Raw genomic sequence first — 18,890 nt, forward strand, 5'->3', positions numbered from 1 at the left:
TTAAGATTTTCAAATTACTCTAATACATCAGAATTTTTCACTTTTTTGTCAGTGATGATTCTCATTTCTGTGAGAATTTATTTATATTTTTTAAATCAGAGAACATTTAAAGCAAAGTCTATACATATTTAACCATTTAAATAATATAAATTGTTTGCATTAGAAATCAGGAGGGTATTGTGTGTAGTCCGAGCCAGTGTTGAAAATCCTTAAAATAAAACTATATAAAAAAATTTAAATAAGGAGGATATTATTGTGTTTAATTGTTAATAATGTCACTGTGCAAAAAAAAAAAAAAAAAACTCAATGATACTAAAACAGGCCTTGCTTTATTTTTGCATAAAGAAAACACTTTACAATGTTAACATTAGTTAATGAACTAACAATACCTCTACATTTATTAATTTTTTTTAATGTTACAAATACATTTTTTAATATTGTATGAGTTAATATTATTTAATGCACCTGAACTAACAATGAATTGTTAACAAGATGAATAAATACTGCAAACAAATACATTGCATTATAATATATTGCATTATATAATAAGTAGTTCCTGGAGTGTTATCTTCTCAGTTTGTCAGTTTAATGGTCATTTTGAGCTAAAAATGAAGACATTTTTAGGTGCAGCTCCTGTACAACAGTGTTTTTTGGGACTTTTTCTGTCTGACTCGACATTCACAGTGAGTGCGAGTGCTGGCATGCGAACCGCTGGCCGCTGATAATGCTGACAGTGAACAGTGTGGAGGAACTGAACGTCCTATTCTTATTCCTTTATTCTGGGGCAGTTTCTCCATGAAATGACAGGATCTTCTGATGAGGATCTGTGTCGAGCTGGAGTTACATGACATAATTATAAAATCATTTTTGACATTTATTTGATCAAAAATACAGTTAAAATTGTGAAATATTATTAGTTATTTGAGTTACATGAAGGACAGGAGCGCCGTCAACCTCATTATAACCGGATCCGCCACACAAGCCTTTATACCGGAGGCCGAAAACAGCCTGAAACAATTACACTGCCGGCCTACAGTTTTATATTAATATAAATATTTTTTTTATTAATTATAAAATCATTTTTTTAAATTCAAAATTCAAAAATACATTAAACAGTGAAATATTATTCTAATGTAAATCAGCTGTTGTCTATGTGAATATATAGTAAAGTGTAATTTATTCCTGTGATCAAAGCTGAATTTTCAGCATCATTACTCCAGTCTTCAGTGTCACATGATCCTTCACAAATCATTCTAATATGATGATTTGTTGATCAAGAGACATTTATGATTATTGAAACATTTATGATTATTATCAGTGTTGAAAACAGTTGCTTATCAAACTCTATTTCTGTCATTTAAAAGTGTTAAAGCATTAATTCACCCCCCAAAATGACACAATGTTCTTCATAATGGAGTTATTCTGAAAAACACCATCAATAACAGTCGTCGACTCGAGCATTATATCCTCATATGAAGCTTTGTGTGAGAAACAGATGCATGGTAAAATCTTCAAATCCTCAAAAGTAAAGGTTAAATTACAGAATTTTGGGAATTCTTTTAAAAAAATGTCCCATTATTTAATGCATGAGCTAACATGACTGTGACGTTGCTCAGTCTTTTCTCCTCTATAATGCCGTATATATCCGAATGAAACGCTTCAGGAACAAGAACAAATGTGGGCGGGGCCAGTGTCGGGGCCAGTGGGCGGGGCCAGTGTCGGGGCCAGTGGGCGGGGCCAGTGGGCGGGGCCAGTGGCGGAGCCAGGATTTTTTCATAGGGGTGGCCAGGCAAGGGCCAGTAACCAGTCTGGGGTGGCACAGAAATCTTAATTATTTTATCATAAAAAAATAATTTGAAATTGTATTGGACTGTTTTAGTGCCTACACAACTGAATAAAAGTTAATTTGTACTTCATTGTAATTGATATAGTAGTGAATTAGGAATCATGGAATACTGAGTGAATTTGATATTTTTTTTATTATTACCCACCACCTCATATTAAAATGAATTAAATAGTAATAAAAGGGCACACACTATAGCTAAAGTTCATCTTGCTCAGTTAGCTTGGTTCTGGTTCTCTAAATCTCCAATAGCTTGTTCTACAGTGTTGCATCTTCATGGATGAGATAACATGCAGATAACTACTGTAGTCCAAAGATTATTCAACCTTCAATGTGTTTTATATAATCAATGAACTCTTCAACCAATTCTGAGTTTGTCAAAAAAAAGTTTAACTTTCTATATTAGTTGTCAAAATAAATAATTGCAACAGTTCTATCATACATAAATTAAAAAGGAAAACAAAAGTTCTCTTTTGAATCCCCATGTGCAAGAATATGAACAAGGCGGAAGTCAACAGCACATAATGTAAAATGTTATGTTTTTCATAATGTAATGTTGCCAGAATGTAAAATTAGTTATTTTATGGATTTAAATTATCCATTTTTGTTTGTCCTTTACAAATTAACGCAAAATGAATGCCTATCGTCTAGTACAAATGCACAGTGCTCACATTTATTTGGACATTAAAACATTACATATCAGTTTGTGCCTTATATTGTGATCTCACATAGCAGAATATTTTAATCCAGACACATGTGGCGCATATATAACAAATACATGCATGCAGTTTTGACAGCTTTAATCGCCTTTTTGATTCTTACATGAGTTAATTGACGACAGAACTACGGCTATAGCGCGCCGCATTTGTGCGTGATGTGCGTGATGTGCGTGATGTGCGTGATGTGCGTGATGTGCGTGATGTGCGTGATGTGCGTGATGTGCGTGATGTGCGTGATGTGCGTGATGTGCGTGATGTTCGTGATGTGCGTGATGTGCGTGATGTGCGTGATGTGCGTGATGTGCGTGATGTGCGTGATGTGCGTGATGTGCGTGATGTGCGTGATGTGCGTGATGTGCGTGATGTGTGTGATGTGCGTGATGTGCGTGATGTGCGTACCGCTAGCACAGTACAGCGGCTGTCAGCCGTATGACAGGAAAGTTAGTTAGTTTTACTGACATTTGGCCTGACAACATCTCATCTTACCGAAGATAGCCAACTGAATAAGGACAACGCCCTTTTCTCAGCATCTGACAGAAGTGTCACAAGCTTTCACACACATCTTCTAAAATAAAAGTAGCATCAGAAAAAAAGAGAATTACGTTAGTTGTTGACTGCACACTATTCGACTTACTCAAAACGGTCTTGCAACCCACCAGTTGAGAAAGATTGACTCTATATTTACTATGTGCATATCACTGTCTGATGTTCTGCTGAAGCTCATTCGGCACTTGCACATTGCACATGAAGTTGAAGTGTGCGTCTGAAAAGTCTCACGTTTTTTGTAGTCTTAAAGAGACGGTTCAGCGTTTTAAAAATCGCCATTTTTGTCAATAAAAAAAAGAGACAGAAACAGCAGTTGTGAGAAGGGTGGCCAAAGGGGTGGCCAAGCTTAGACCAAGGGTGACCACGGCCACCCCTGGCCACCCCCTAGCTCCGCCAGATTGTGATTGTGTCTGTGAGGAATTGATTGGATGATTGTGGTTTGCTATTGGCTGATCTCATGTGAGTGACAGGTGTCCCCGCCCACATCATCAGAGAAGAGAAGAGATGCTGCAAGAGGAACTTATTCTGATTCAACATTATTAACACTATAATGATGATGTGCACCGATAAATCATTTAGAATAAACACTGCAATATTCCATTAAAAAATAAGAACTGTCAACTTTGATTTCATGGTGAGTTTAAAGCAGAGTTGTGAACTGATACACTGTCCCTTTAAGACCCAGATGTGAGCTGAAGTCTCCTCACATCAGTCACTCGTCGTGTTTAAAAGCCCATGTTTAATCTGGCCTTTTCTGTGACGGCAGTGAAATCAATGATCCGTGTTGTGAAATCATTATTGATCCAGCGTTTGTGTCGGTCGATGCTCCTGATACATGAGGGTGACGGTGAGCAGGGGTCAAGGGTCAGAGAGGGTGAGGGGGTATATATGTACAGTGTGAATGCACAAATGTGTCGGACAGTAGAGATTCTCATAAACTGTCATTGATTTGTAATGAGCGATTCACACTAGCATTCAGAAGTCCGGGGTCGGTAAGATTTTTGAAGGAGTCTCTTCTGCTCATCAAGGCTGTGTTTATCTGATCAAAAATACAGTAAATATTGTGAAATATTTTTGCTGTGTTTATGTGATCAAAAATACGGTAAAAATTGTGAAATATTTTTGCTGTGTTTATTTGATCAAAAATACGGTAAAAATTGTGAAATATTTTTGCTCTGTTTATTTGATCAAAAATACGGTAAAAATTGTGAAATATTTTTGCTTTGTTTATTTGATCAAAAATACGGAAAAAATTTTGAAATATTTTTTGCTGTGTTTATTTGATCAAAAATACGGTAAAAATTGTGAAATATTTTTGCTTTGTTTATTTGATCAAAAATACGGTAAAAATTGTGAAATATTTTTGCTTTGTTTATTTGATCAAAAATACGGTAAAAATTGTGAAATATTTTTGCTGTGTTTATTTGATCAAAAATACGGTAAAAATTGTGAAATATTTTTGCTTTGTTTATTTGATAAAAAATACGGTAAAAATTGTGAAATATTTTTGCTGTGTTTATTTGATCAAAAATACGGTAAAAATTGTGAAATATTTTTGCTGTGTTTATTTGATAAAAAATACGGTAAAAATTGTGAAATATTTTTGCTGTGTTTATTTGATCAAAAATACGGTAAAAATTGTGAAATATTTTTGCTGTGTTTATTTGATCAAAAATACGGTAAAAATTGTGAAATATTTTTGCTTTGTTTATTTGATCAAAAATACGGTAAAAATTGTGAAATATTTTTGCTTTGTTTATTTGATCAAAAATACGGTAAAAATTGTGAAATATTTTTGCTGTGTTTATTTGATCAAAAATACGGTAAAAATTGTGAAATATTTTTGCTTTGTTTATTTGATAAAAAATACGGTAAAAATTGTGAAATATTTTTGCTTTGTTTATTTGCTCAAAAATACGGTAAAAATTGTGAAATATTTTTGCTTTGTTTATTTGCTCAAAAATACGGTAAAAATTGTGAAATATTTTTGCTTTGTTTATTTGATCAAAAATACGGTAAAAATTTTGAAATATTTTTGCTGTTTATTTGATCAAAAATACGGTAAAAATTTTGAAATATTATTCCAATGTAAATCATGTTTTCTATGTGAATATATAGTAAAGTGTAATTTATTCCTGTGATCAAAGCTGAATTTTCAGCATCATTACTCCAGTCTTCAGTGTCACATGATCCTTCAGAAATCACTCTAATATGATGATTTGATGATCAAGAAACATTTATGATTATTATCAGTGTTGAAAACAGTTTCATATTTTTGTGGAAACTGTGAAACATTTTATTTTTCAGGATTCTTTGATGAATAGAAAGTTTATTTGAAACAGAATCTTTTGCAACATTATAAATGTCTATACTTTCACTTTTAATCAATTGAATGCGTCCTTGATGAATAAAAAACCTCAAACTGTTGAACGGTAGTTTAATTCGTGGTTTGCATTTATTTATAATGTAATTCTGTTTTGATTTGTCATTCATTTTCATAAATATCACATTAAATCAAGAAACTTTTATTTGTTTATGTGTTTAATTAACTTGATTAGCCAAAACAAAATACAATTACTAAAATATAGAACATTTTTGCGTTCAGTTCATGGTAAAAATACTTAGTATTGTGAAATATTCTGTTACTGTGAAATAAGATTAAAGATGAATAAAAAATGTATCTATAGCCTAATAAACTTTTCCCCACCTCTAAATTATGAACCGCTAGTTTTTCCATTTTACAGTAAAATACCATTTCCATTAGTTAGCTGAAGTCCTCTCATTAAACCGCGGTGATTGTCCTGTTCTCCCGTGTTCATCCACACTCAATGATCTGCATTCCTGCGATGAGAGTTGCAGTTCCTGCATCCGAGTGAGAAACGACTGTTCAAACGCACTTCCAGTCATGATCCGCTCGATACGCTCCCGTCATCAGCTCAGGTTTAATCTGTGCTGGCAGGGATCAATATTCCCTCACTTATTCCGCTTCCATCAATCACTTCGATCACATAAACACGCGCAGCTAAATTAATTTACTGATTGAATACATTAGCAGGCGCACTGATGAGTGCTGTACATGAGTGTGTGTTCAGCTGAGAGATTGATGAGTGTGTGTGTGTGTGTGTGTGTCCAGAGTTCATCTGGGTGGGAATAAGATGAAGCCTGTGACTGTAATGAAGACAGGAGTGTGTGTGTGTGTGTGTGTGTGTGGTCAGAGCTCATGCCCATGGATGTGACAACATGCCCCGTCTGCACAACTGGGGTTTGAACCCAGCGAGTGTCTTCGGCTGTCAGATTATCAACAGTTAAATAATAGATTTAAAGATTAAAATAATATCAGATTCTATATCAGACAGAATGTGGGTGTGTGTGTGTGTGTGTGTGTGTGTGTGTGTGTGTGTGTGTGTGTGTGTGTGTGTGTGTGTGTGTGTGTGTGTGTGATGGGTAGGTTTAGGAGTCAGGTTAATGTGTGTGTGTGTGTGTGTGTGTGTGTGTGTGTGTGTGTGTGTGTGTGTGTGTGTGTGTGTGTGTGTGTGTGTGTGTGTGTGTGTGTGTGTGTGTGTGTGTGTGTGTGTGTGTGTGTGTGTGTGTGTGTGTGTGATGGGTAGGTTTAGGAGTCAGGTTAATGTGTGTGTGTGTGTGTGTGTGTGTGTGTGTGTGTGTGTGTGTGTGTGCGCGCGCGTTTGTGTGTGTGTGTGTGTGTGTGTGTGTGTGTGTGTGTGTGTGTGTGTGTGTGTGTGTGTGTGTGTGTCTGGTGACTCCGAGTGGATAAATGAGAACAGAATAACATCAGATACTTTAAGAATGAGAAGCGTCTTCAGTTCCTGTCAGTCTGTCTTTATTAATACTCACACACTCGCTGGATTAAAGAGCAGGAACTGAACAGAAGTGACACCAGAACACACACATCTTCATCTCTCGACGCGAGACGCTCGCTTTACTGTGTAAATAGAGCAGTGACATTATCATTAAAGGAACTGTAAAAATAGAAATGTCCCGGAGAACGGCGAGCGCATGCAGCGAGACAGAAGATACATCATCAAACTCAGACGCTCTAGAACGTTCTGGGTTCTAGACCCTCGTGTCACAGATCTCGTGCCGTTGATCCTGTTCTTGAACTGAAATGTGGTTTTATTGAGTCATTGATAATGTTTCAGGAATTATTTAAAGTTTCCTGCAGAATATAGTGTGTACTGCACAGTGTCTGTAAGCGCTAATATTTAATTCATTACAATCATCATGGGGGATGTGTGTGTGTGTGTGTGTGTGTGTATGTGTGTTTGTGTGTGTGTGTTATGGGTAGGTTTAGGGGTCAGGTAAGTGTGTGTGTGTGTGTGTGTATGTGTGTTTGTGTGTGTGTGTTATGGGTAGGTTTAGGGGTCAGGTAAGTGTGTGTGTGTGTGTGTGTGTGTGTGTGTGTGTGTGTGTGTGTGTGTGTGTGTGTGTGTGTGTGTGTGTGTGTGTGTGTGTGTGTGTGTGTGTGTGTGTTATGGGTAGGTTTAGGGGTCAGGTAAGTGTGTGTGTGTGTGTGTGTGTGTGTGTGTGTGTGTGTGTGTGTGTGTGTGTGTGTGTGTGTGTGTGTGTGTGTGTGTGTGTGTGTGTGTGTGTGTGTGTGTGTGTGTGTGTGTGTGTGTGTTATGGGTAGGTTTAGGGGTCAGGTAAGTGTGTGTGTGTGTGTGTGTGTGTGTGTGTGTGTGTGTGTGTGTGTGTGTGTGTGTGTGTGTGTGTGTGTGTGTGTGTGTGTGTGTGTGTGTGTGTGTGTGTGTGTGTGTGATGGGTAGGCTTAGGGGTAGGGTTAGTGTAAAAGGATATACAGTTTGTACAGTGTAAAAACCATTACATCTATGGAATGACCCATCTAGATAGCTAAGTAAACGTGTGTGTGTGTGTGTGTGTGTGTCCTCAGGCGCACGGCTTGGAGAAACAGGTGGGCAAATCTCTGGATTACCTGGAGCAGGGCCCGTCCGGCACAGTCTTCAAGAGCCTCCCGCACGGATCAGGAGTCGTCAAACCCCCGTACCAAACCTCCAGGATATTCTCCACGATGGACCACGCGCCCGTCAAACCCAAACCGCCCACTTTCAGCTTCCAGAACCCGTACGAATGGGCCCGCAACCAGTCTCAACTCCTGGAGCAAACAGGCTACCGACCCAAACGCAAACCTTCCCTCAAAACCTCAATGAAAACTAAAAAGATCTTCGGCTGGGGCGACTTCTACTTCAACGTCAAGACGCTCAAGTTCAGCCTTCTGGTGACCGGGAAAATCGTGGATCACGTCAACGGGACGTTCACCGTCTACTTTCGCCACAACTCCTCGAGCCTCGGGAACGTGTCGGTCAGCATCGTCCCACCATCTAAAGTGGTCGAGTTCGAGGTTCTCCAACAGCAAAGCCCGATTCATCCTGAGATCCAGTTCCACCCGCCTCAACAATCCACGATCGACCCCAAAGACATCAAAACCTTCAATTGCCGAGTCGAGTACGAAAAAACGGATCGCTCCAAGAAGCCGAAGCCCTGCCTGTACGACCCGTCGCAAACCTGCTTCACCGAGAACACGCAATCGCAGTCGTCCTGGCTCTGCGCAAAACCCTTCAAAGTCATCTGCATCTTCATCTCCTTCTTCAGCATCGATTACAAGCTGGTGCAGAAGGTCTGTCCGGACTACAACTTTCAGAGCGAACATCCGTATCTCGGATGAAGCGGACGTGTTTTCCGTTGATTTTTTCGATCTAAGTTTTCTTTGTATATAGAAAGAAACACCCTAATCCGTTCAGCTCTTAAAGGGAGAGTTCACCCAAAAAAGGAAAATTAGCCCATGACTTACTCACCCTCAAGTCATCCTAGGTGTATATGACATTCTTCTTTCAGACGAACACAATCAGAGTTATATTAAAAAATGGCCTGGCTCTTCCGAGCTTTATAATGGCAGTGAATGGCCGTTTCTGTTTTGAAGTCCATAAAAGTTCATCTATCATCATAAAAGTGCATCTATCCATCATAAATGTGCATCTATCCATCATAAATGTGCATCTTTCCATCATAAATGTGCATCTATTCATCATAAAAGTGCATCTGTCCATCATAAAAGTGCATCTATCCATCATAAAAGTGCATCTATCCATCATAAAAGTGAATCTATCCATCATAAAAGTGAATCTATCCATCATAGGATGACTTGAAGGTGGGTCAATAATGGGGTAATTTAAATTTTTGGGTGAACAATCCCTTTAATACTGATTTTTTGCTTTCGTACGTTTTTGTCGGTCGACTGTTAGACGAACAGGGAACGTGGTGTTTTTCTACCGATCCTGCTTATGTATGTCAGAAGGAGTTCTTCCTCAGTACTTTTGTCTTGTTTTTCAGCACAAATATCTAAAGATTCTTAAAGTCCCCCTGTGGTGGAAAATCCAGTGTTTAAGTAAGTGATAATGTACATCCAGCCTGCTGTTATCTCAGAATAAACCCGACAGGGTGATCAGGATCAGGTCTTCATCAGCCTCAAGGGGTTTATTCTGAGATCACACACACACACACACACACACACACACACACATGCACCTGAAGGGGTTTATTCTGAGATCACACACACACACACATGCACCTGAAGAGGGTTTATTCTGAGATAATACACACACACACACACACACACACACACACACACACCTGAAGGGGGTTTATTCTGAGATAATACACACACACACACACCTGAAGGGGTTTATTCTGAGATAACACACACACACACACACACACCTGAAGGGGGTTTATTCTGAGATAACACACACACACACACACACACACACACACCTGAAGGGGTTTATTCTGAGATAATACACACACACACACACCTGAAGGGGTTTATTCTGAGATAACACACACACACACACACACCTGAAGGGGGTTTATTCTGAGATAACACACACACACACACACACACACACACACCTGAAGGGGTTTATTCTGAGATAACACACACACACACACACACCTGAAGGGGTTTATTCTGAGATAACACACACACACACACACACACCTGAAGGGGTTTATTCTGAGATAACACACACACACACACACCTGAAGGGGTTTATTCTGAGATAACAACCGGCTGGATGTACATTATCATGCTTATTACACGCCTATTTGCCACATCAGTAAATAATTAGACACGAAATATTGATCTGAGTTTGAATATTTTATTCGCTCTTTAAACGTAAAGCTTCCGTGGAGAGAGCAGTTTCAGCGGCGAGATCAAACTAGACAGACATTTGAGAGATACGGTTTACAGTCATAACACTTATTACACAGCATTTCACCACATTAATAATTATGGAGATCAGAGATATTGATTTCAGATTAAACTGTTTTAAAATCGTGCCTGTTTGTTATCCTGTCTGTCCGGACTACAACTTTCAGAGCGAACATCCGTATCTCGGATGAAGCGGACGTGTTTTCCGTAGATTTTTTCTATCTAAGTTTTCTTTGTATATAGAAAGAACAACCCTAATCCGTTCAGCTCTTAATACTGATTTATTGCTTTCGTACGTTTTTGTCGGTCGACTGTTAGACGAACAGGGAACAGTGTTTTACTGCCGATCCTGCTTATGTATGTCAGAAGGAGTTCTTCCTCAGTACTTTTGTCTTCTTTTTCAGCACAAATATCTAAAGATTCTTAAAGTCCCCCTGTGGTTGAAGATCAAACTATTAATGTTGTTTATGTGAAGGAAAAAACGTTTAAATATGTAATTTTGTTTATCAAAGACGAGTTTAAGGGATCAAATTATTGACTACAGGGGGACTTTAAATACTCGAGAAGCAAAATGATTTTGATATTGAACAAAGTTTGTGCTTAAAACAAGAACAAATATCTATCAATGGGGTCAGAAAATTAAGTTGAATAAGTTTATTTTTATGACCCCCACTGACAGATATTTGTTCTTATTGGCTGATATTTGGATATTTACGGGTCAAGCATTGAAGGTTTGGATCCGTTTGCGTTCCTATTATTATCATTCTTCTTCCGCTCTGGAAGTCTATGGCAGCCCATAGAACCGCTTTCGGGAAAGTTATGAAATTTGGCACATAGATAAAAAACAGTCTGAATATGAACCACAGCAATTTTGGAATCTATAACTCAGTCCCTCTAGCGCCACCAACTGTCCAATATTTCACTTATGTTCATGCTAATAACTGTTGAACCTTAAGGGCTAGAAACAAAACAAAATGTTCCTCTGATATTTTAGCTCAAGATAATTAAATTGCATCCTATGACGGCATTTTAACCATTTAACCCGTAGGTTTTTTTACGAACCCTAAAAAACCCTTACCCTTTGTCGAACTCCTCCTAGGCCTCCAAACCGTTCTCGAACAACGCGCAAACAAATTTGACGAAGAGCACGCCAAAATGAACGTGAGGCTATATCTCCGCAATACTTAAGCCCATTCTGACTAAACTTGGTGTGTGTTATGACAACCATGACCTTAGGATACCTGCAAGGTTTTGGTGCAGTGCCACCTAGTGGTCAGGAGAAAATGGAAAAATGGCTCTCATCCTTTGGCCAATTGCAGTGAATCTGGTCTTTAAAATCCTATACTTTTTCGAACTGATCACTTGTCCGATTTTCACCAAAATTAAATCGCATCATCTTCAGACCATGCTGGCAAAAAGTTACAGATTTCGTGTCGATCAACGAAACCGTTTTCGTACACCGCATCAACAAATGTGATGGAATGATGCCAGAATGACTCTGATGCTGTATCTCTGCAATGCTTTTGCATATTGACACCAAACTTTGCATGTGTCATTGTCACCTCACTCTGACCACAACACATCAATTTGGTCACAGCGCCACCTATTGGTCAAAAGAGATAAACCATTAAATCATATTTTTACTAATGGCTTATCCTGCCTTTTTTGTGCTTGGCCCCTTAATGGCTGCTTGCAAGCAATTTTTTTCCTTGTTTAAATATTTGTACTGGAAAACAAGACAAAAGTACTGAGGAACAACATCATTTTTTGCAGTGAAGAAGTCAAAAACCAGCTACTTTTCATTGGTTTCAAATGACAAGCATGTTGCGATCTGCAGTTCGATCAGGGTTTTACAAATGCAACTGAAGAACTGATTGGATGATGATGAAAATATAGGGTCTTGAGAAATATTGATTCCTGATGTCAGTCAAGAAGATGGACGGTGATGAAAGATCATGAAGACAAACTTTTATTTTCTTTAGAATGATGAATCGTTCACAGGAACATGAATTTCATGTTGACTTCAAGAGGCCGTCCTGATGTTGTCCGGAATGAATTTGAGGTATAAATTACAACATTTCGATGTTAAATGACAGTAGCAAAACCTTTAAGATGAAGTTTTAGATGATCAGATCATCAACAGAAGCTCCAAAGCTTCTGGGTTAACCAGACGAAGAGTTTATGTGTTATCAGTGCAAAACCAGGTTTAATGTTCAAAACATTGAGCAAAAACACAAAAACACAAAAACATGTGTAAGAAGATGATAAATAAATCCAAATGAATGTATTTAACAGAATGTTATTAACCCCAATATGAATTACCTTTATGTATTATGAAATTAAAGACGTAGCATATCTATTTACTCTGAATAAAGCTTGAAGAGACGCAAAGACAAAATGCAAGATGCTGACACAGATAGAATGATATCGTTTTTTATCCCATTTGATTATCCTTTACTTTCCCCGTCTTGTTTTTGAAGTAAAGCACCAAAAGCAGAGCCGTAGCTCTTTATTTTTGGACAACCGATTCATCTGTGAACGAGAAGCTGAAGAGGAACTCGAGCTCCTGCAGTTCTGTGAATAAAGTATTGCTTGATCATGTGTATAGTATACATGTGTGTAAATAATGTATCACAAATAAATAATGAAATCCAATCCGCCTGACCTGCCGTTATTCACAAACACTGCATGAAATTATCCATTATGCTGCTTAAGAAGAGATTCAAGACAGACAAAGACCAAGGAGAACCTCATGCTCTGTGTTATGATAGTTAGTTTGTAAGGTCATTTTACTACGGTGAAGTTTAGTGTAACAAGTGCAATTTCTTTACATGATCAGTTTGTTTTCTTAGGGTCATCGTGGGACACTTGAACATCACGTACATCGCAAAAGCAGGAATAATAAAAAGGGCTCTATTATTGCTGACTGTTAATTATTTGGGAGACGGTAAGTATATAATATAATATTTAATGCTGTCAAATCCATTAATCGCATCTAACATAAAAGTTTTTGTTGATATAATATACACATATCAACAAAAACTTTTGTTAGATGCGATAATCGCAATTTGACAGCATAAAATTATATTATGTATATGCATTATACATTGCATTACAATTTCAGTCAGTTTCAGCGGCAAATATTGTATAATTACACTATATATATGCAGCTTTTATGAAGCCACATTAATTGAGAGACTACATGGAAAACTCTCGGCTTGGTGAAGTAAAATAAATAACAGTTCATGAAAATGTTGTATTTCAGCTGTAAGTCATATAACATACAAGCGTGTTAGTGTTAGACCTGTGCTGACATACAGTTAGCTGGAGTTTTTCTGAAGTTCTCTTAGTCATGACGTCAACTTGTAGTCCACCGTAGCAAAACTCCCCACTGCGCAAGTCAGGACTACATTTCCCATGAACACTCGCGCGGATCGTCAATAAGCTGCTGTCATTTAGGCGACGGACGAAAAGCGTGCGAACGCAAAAACCTGCTGGAACCGGAGAAGTTGAGTCGCTTTACCATGTTAACACTGACTTTAAGACGACTAATCAAGGTGAGTTTAAACATACACACGCGCATTATAGCGCGCTATAACGCGAGGAGCTGCTGGTCAGCTGCTGATGTTAAACAGGCGTTATGATCGCTCCTGTTCTCTTCAATATAGCAGATGATATTAATCAGTATACATGCATAAGCGAACATGCATTAGAGACGTTACAGATTTGTACATGTATCTCTTTAAAACAGTGTGTTATTGAAGCGCTCGAGCACGTGCGGGTCTAGACGTGGCATGATGATGATGATGATGATGATGATGTGATGTTTGACATCATTTTAAACAACTGCATTTGTGAATCGTCTCTAAGTTCAGTAGACTTACACATAGACATCGAGTTAGTGAGTTAGAGAGATGATTATACAGGATGGAGTCCTCTCACACTAGTTAGATGATGCAACCACACATGTGTGTCAGCATGAAGCGTATTTAACTCTTTCACTTTCACTATTTCACTCTTTCACATGCAGATGAAGGAATGCACATGCACTTTCATGCTTTAGTCTTCTGCTTCTAATCTGTGAAGTTTGTTAAAGTGCAAGAGATCAGATCTGAACTGGTGTCATGTGTGGAAGCCCGTTTAAGAACTTAAGAAAATCATACTTTGGAAAATGATTTATGACATTAAGTCGTTAAGATAAAAAGGCAAAGCTATTACATGTCATAATTATGAGACAAACAGATGAAATTATAAGAGATATGTCGAAATTATGACTTTCTATATCATAATGTGTATGTACTTTTTGTCATAATTGATGTAAATTTCAAATAAAAATGCCATAATTATGACTTCATCTCATAAATAATATAAATGACTGTCTTAATTTAGACTTTTTTCACAATTTAGACTTTTTTCGTTATAATTTCGAGACTTAATTTTATAATTTACTTCATATGTGATAATTTTGACTTTTAATGTCATAATTGACTTGTCATAATTTCAGATTAGTATGTCATAATTTCGACTTTTCATCTAATAATGATGTGTTAGTATATGATAATTATTTGCAAAAGCACAAATAGGCCTCCATGTGCTTCTAATGTGACCCAACAGTGATCAAACCTGATCTGAGTCAGCTGATGGAAAGATGAAACCAGCTCTTTTTATTCTTCATATTTTAATCAGTGAAATGACTTTTTCCAGTTATTAATGAGAGCCTCACGTTCACCTCAGAGTTGATGCATGTTTTATTAGACTGAACGTTAGATTATCTGTTGATGTGAGTCAGTCCGTCAGTCACGTGTCTCTCAGACTGTCAGGCGTTCACGTGCGTTCATGCTCCTCTTGTTATGGGTGTGTGTGTGTGTGTGTGTGTGTGTGTGTGTGTGTGTGTGTGTGTCTGAGTCCGTCAGTCTCGTGTCTCTCAGACTGTCAGTCGTTCACGTGCGTTCATGCTCCTCTTGTTATGGGCTTCTGAATATGAACACAGGTGTGTGTGTGTGTGTGTGTGTGTGTGTGTGTGTGTGTGTGTGTGTGTGTGTGTGTTTGTCAGTGATCTGATCAAACTAACTTCATTAAGCAGAAGCATGAGGGCTTTAGTTAGTTCGTTAGTTTCTTCAGAAACTCTTTCTCAAGCCTTCCCCATGTTTGTTCCATTGAAATCTGAAGTGTTATATTGATTGTTCAAGCATGTTGCACTGCAGAAATCATTTTTGTAATCTTGTTGTTTCTAAAAGAAAGTCTTGAGGTTTATGCTTAAAAAACTTAGTTAAAAAAAAAACACCAATAGAATGATACTTTTTTATATTCTAAATATAAACACAAAAGCGAGTGATAAAAACTGCACCCATATCTGAACATTTCCAGCGTTTGAGCTGGAGTGTGTGTCTCATTTTGTAAGTCTGGTTATGAGCTGTTCACACATTGGCAATAAAATAGTGATTAATGTGTGAAAACTGTCTGTTAGTGTGAGCTTTCATTGGACGGGTTGTGCTGTATCCAGCCGTCATCTTATCAGTCATCTTGCATAAGCAGCTTTAACCCGGACTCAATAATTAACCAGTCCTTGTTTTGCATTAAATGCCAAAGCTCATGTTCTGATCAGCCAATCAAACGAGAGCATTGCGTCCACACCTCTCATTAAGTAATTCTTGCGGTTTCATCTAGATAGTTATTTAGTAATACCAGCGTGACTAGTTCATATATCATATCATAAACTGAAAGAACTCGTTGTGCGGTTTTACTGTACATGCTTTACATGCGTTTCTGAGTTACCGTGGTAACAGACCTCAGACCCTCATTCAAACATCTGTCAGACGGTGTAAACGTGATGTTACACTCGTTCAGCGTCACCTGTGACTTCTGTGTCAGATGTGTGTGTGTGATCATACTGATGTGGGAATGATTGATTGTCATGTTCAAATACTAGCGAAGCAAAAAGCATTATTTCGTTAGAGTCACTCGTTTAACTCTTGAGCTTCAGATTCCACTGATGTTCACTTCACTCCCAGTGAATGCATGCAGTGATAAAAATGTGTCTTGACTGGAATTTAAGTTGCTTTGGATAAAAGCCTATGGAGAACCAAACCTGCAGAAATAAATGTAAAGAAATTCATAAAAATTTTGATGATTTTTCTTTTATTTTCTGTATTTATTTTGAAATGCATTTTGTATTCATTTGAATTATTTTTTCTTTCATTTTTCTTTTTGCATTTATTTAATGAATTAAATTTTTTTATTTTAGTATATTTTTTCCCCACATATATTTACTTTATTATAAATTTAATCCCACATATTTTACTCTTATTTATTTATTTATTTATTTATTTTCCTATTAATACATTTATTTTACTCTTTTTTTTTTTTTATTATTTCTGCTGGTTTGGTCCAGCATAACATACATCTGCTAAATGCATAAATATAAAAATTTAAAAACAATTTATTTTTACATTTATTACAACAAAATGTGACTTATTTTAGTGTCACTGAGATACTATATAGTTTATATTAATATTTTGAATTAGTTTTTATTTTATATTTTTCTTGCGTTCTTTGTGTTTTTGTCATTAGTAGTAGGTTTAGTATAGCTTTTATTAAAAAAAAAAATATTTCAGCTTTAGTTTTTGTCATTTAGTACAAAACATTAAATTAAAATGAGAAATGTTGCCTTTTTTAAAGATTGGTTTTAAAAATTTATTTTAGTTCAGTTAACATTTATTTTATTCTTCGAAATGTTATTTATGGTTTTAGTTCTAGTTAACAATGATTACCCCAACACTGACCCTAATTTGGAGATGGACGTGAACAGTGATTCGATTCAGTGAGTGAGTCAAGAACCGCTCTAAACGATTCACTGAGTCGTTGGTTTGTGAATCGCACTGCGCTGGTGTTGCGTGTTTTGTGTCCAGTCTTTAATTTCACTTTATGATATCATATTTCAGAAGCCGTGAGAATCATTCTGTTCCAGTATGTTTCAACAAACCACTTCTTGATTCCCAGTCTGTCGTTACGTTATGAAAGAGATGATTTGAGTGATCAGTATAGTGTCTGAATCAATGAAAGCTCATTTACATATTCAGATTGTCGCCTATATTCAGGCATGTTTAATAATTTATTAGTATATATTTTTAATGGTTTCATCCCTATTTTTAGCCACTAAAGTCCTGGTTTTTACTTTTTTAGGGGTTTACTGGCAAGCCCAGTGATTCGCTAATCTAGATACATATTAATTTGCTTTCTCACACTCTGGCTGTCTAAAGTGTGCAATAATGCATTTATTCGATCAAAAATACAGTAAAAATTGTGAAATATTATTCTAATGTAAATCATCTGTTTTCTATGTGAATATATAGTAAAGTGTAATTAATTCCTGTGATCAAAGCTGAATTTTCAGCATCATTACTCCAGTCTTCAGTGTCACATGATCCTTCTTTACTGCCACTTTTGATCAATTTAATGCGTCCTCAATTATTAAACAGTAGGCCTATTAAAACTATTTGAATGGTAATGTACAACTGTTTTCATATAAACACAGCCTTGGTGAGCAGAAGAGACTCTTTCAGAAACATTTTAAAAGTGTAAATTATTCCAATCTTTTGACGTGCGATGTGAAAGCTTCCCGCTGGATCAGGAGGTTTCCCGCTCTTTCACCTCAGATGTGTCCCATCATGCACCACTGAACTCTCGTGTTCCCGCCGCCGACTCCATCTCCCTGGATTAGCGCGCTAATGTCGCAGGCCTCTCCGGGAAATTGTCTTTCCACACTCCTGATTGTTCGGTGTCAGTCCCTTTGGCCTGGCTCTCGCTCACACACACTCACTCACACGCACACACACACACACACACACACACACTCTATCTCTCTCTCTCTCTCTCTCTCTCTCTCTCTCCACGGCCGTGTCATTCTCCTCACCAATTTGTCGCGGCGCTCGGCCATTAGTCGCTGGCAGCGGGTGTCATCCTGAGCGATCTTCTCCTGACACGCCGAACTCGAGTCTCCGTCACACACACACACACACACACACGTCTCGCACTGATTGTGTTCTGGCGCCGCATGATGGACAGCACTCATCTGTAAAATTGACTCTTTGCTCAGAAGAGAAAGGAAATAGCAAAAATAATAAGCAAAATGAAATGTTTTCTGTCTTTTTTTCCCCTGAACTGCAAGAAAAATGACAACACACTACATCCATCAATGTTAGTTCAGGTGTGTGTGTGTGTGAGAGAGAGAGAGAGAGAGAGAGAGAGAGTGAGTGAGAGTGTGTATGTGAGTGTGAGAGAGAGATTGTGTGTGTGTGTGTGTGTGTGTGTGTGTGTGTGTGTGTGTGTGTGTGTGTGTGTGTGTGTGTGTGTGTGTGTGTGTGTGTGTGTGTGTGTGTGTGTGTGTGTGTGTGTGTGTGTGTGTGTGTGTGTGTGTGTGTGTTTGATCTGTATTTTTTTCAGTGGCTCCCGAAATAGTTGAGATCTGTCCCTTGTTTCTTTTATCTCTCGTTTCATCCTTTTTCTATCTCAGTTTGTTATAATAATCAGTCTTCATGGT

At 37.5% G+C, this 18,890-nt stretch overlaps 1 protein-coding gene, 1 long non-coding RNA gene and 1 pseudogene across 3 annotated transcripts in view; 2 read left to right on the forward strand and 1 right to left on the reverse strand.

Annotated features, from left to right (window-relative positions):
* Positions 1-2,489: 2,489 nt before the first annotated feature.
* LOC309491444 lies at positions 2,490-3,360 on the reverse strand. Its single transcript, XR_014203125.1, has 2 exons — positions 2,997-3,360; positions 2,490-2,686 (listed from the first exon to the last, which is right to left on the reverse strand). It is a non-coding gene; the product is annotated as an uncharacterized lncRNA (long non-coding RNA).
* Positions 3,361-3,943: 583 nt separating this feature from the next.
* Positions 3,944-9,585, forward strand: LOC309491442 (neurexophilin-2-like; the record flags this gene model as incomplete). Its single annotated transcript, XM_082190502.1, has 2 exons — positions 3,944-3,982; positions 8,015-9,585. 2 exons carry the CDS (start codon positions 3,944-3,946, stop codon positions 8,804-8,806), a joined length of 831 nt encoding a protein of 276 aa, XP_082046628.1. The 3' UTR covers positions 8,807-9,585.
* Positions 9,586-13,775: 4,190 nt separating this feature from the next.
* Positions 13,776-18,890, forward strand: part of LOC309491443 (serine hydroxymethyltransferase, mitochondrial-like) — a 33,835-nt pseudogene continuing 28,720 nt past the window's right edge. Inside the window, exon 1 of the transcript XR_014211657.1 lies at positions 13,776-13,908. The product of XR_014211657.1 is annotated as a serine hydroxymethyltransferase, mitochondrial-like (transcript). The remainder of the gene's footprint in view (positions 13,909-18,890) is intronic.

The sequence above is a fragment of the Leuciscus leuciscus genome, assembly GCF_965113295.1.
Source record: "Leuciscus leuciscus genome assembly, contig: HAP1_SCAFFOLD_256, whole genome shotgun sequence".
Lineage (NCBI taxonomy): Eukaryota > Metazoa > Chordata > Actinopteri > Cypriniformes > Leuciscidae > Leuciscus > Leuciscus leuciscus.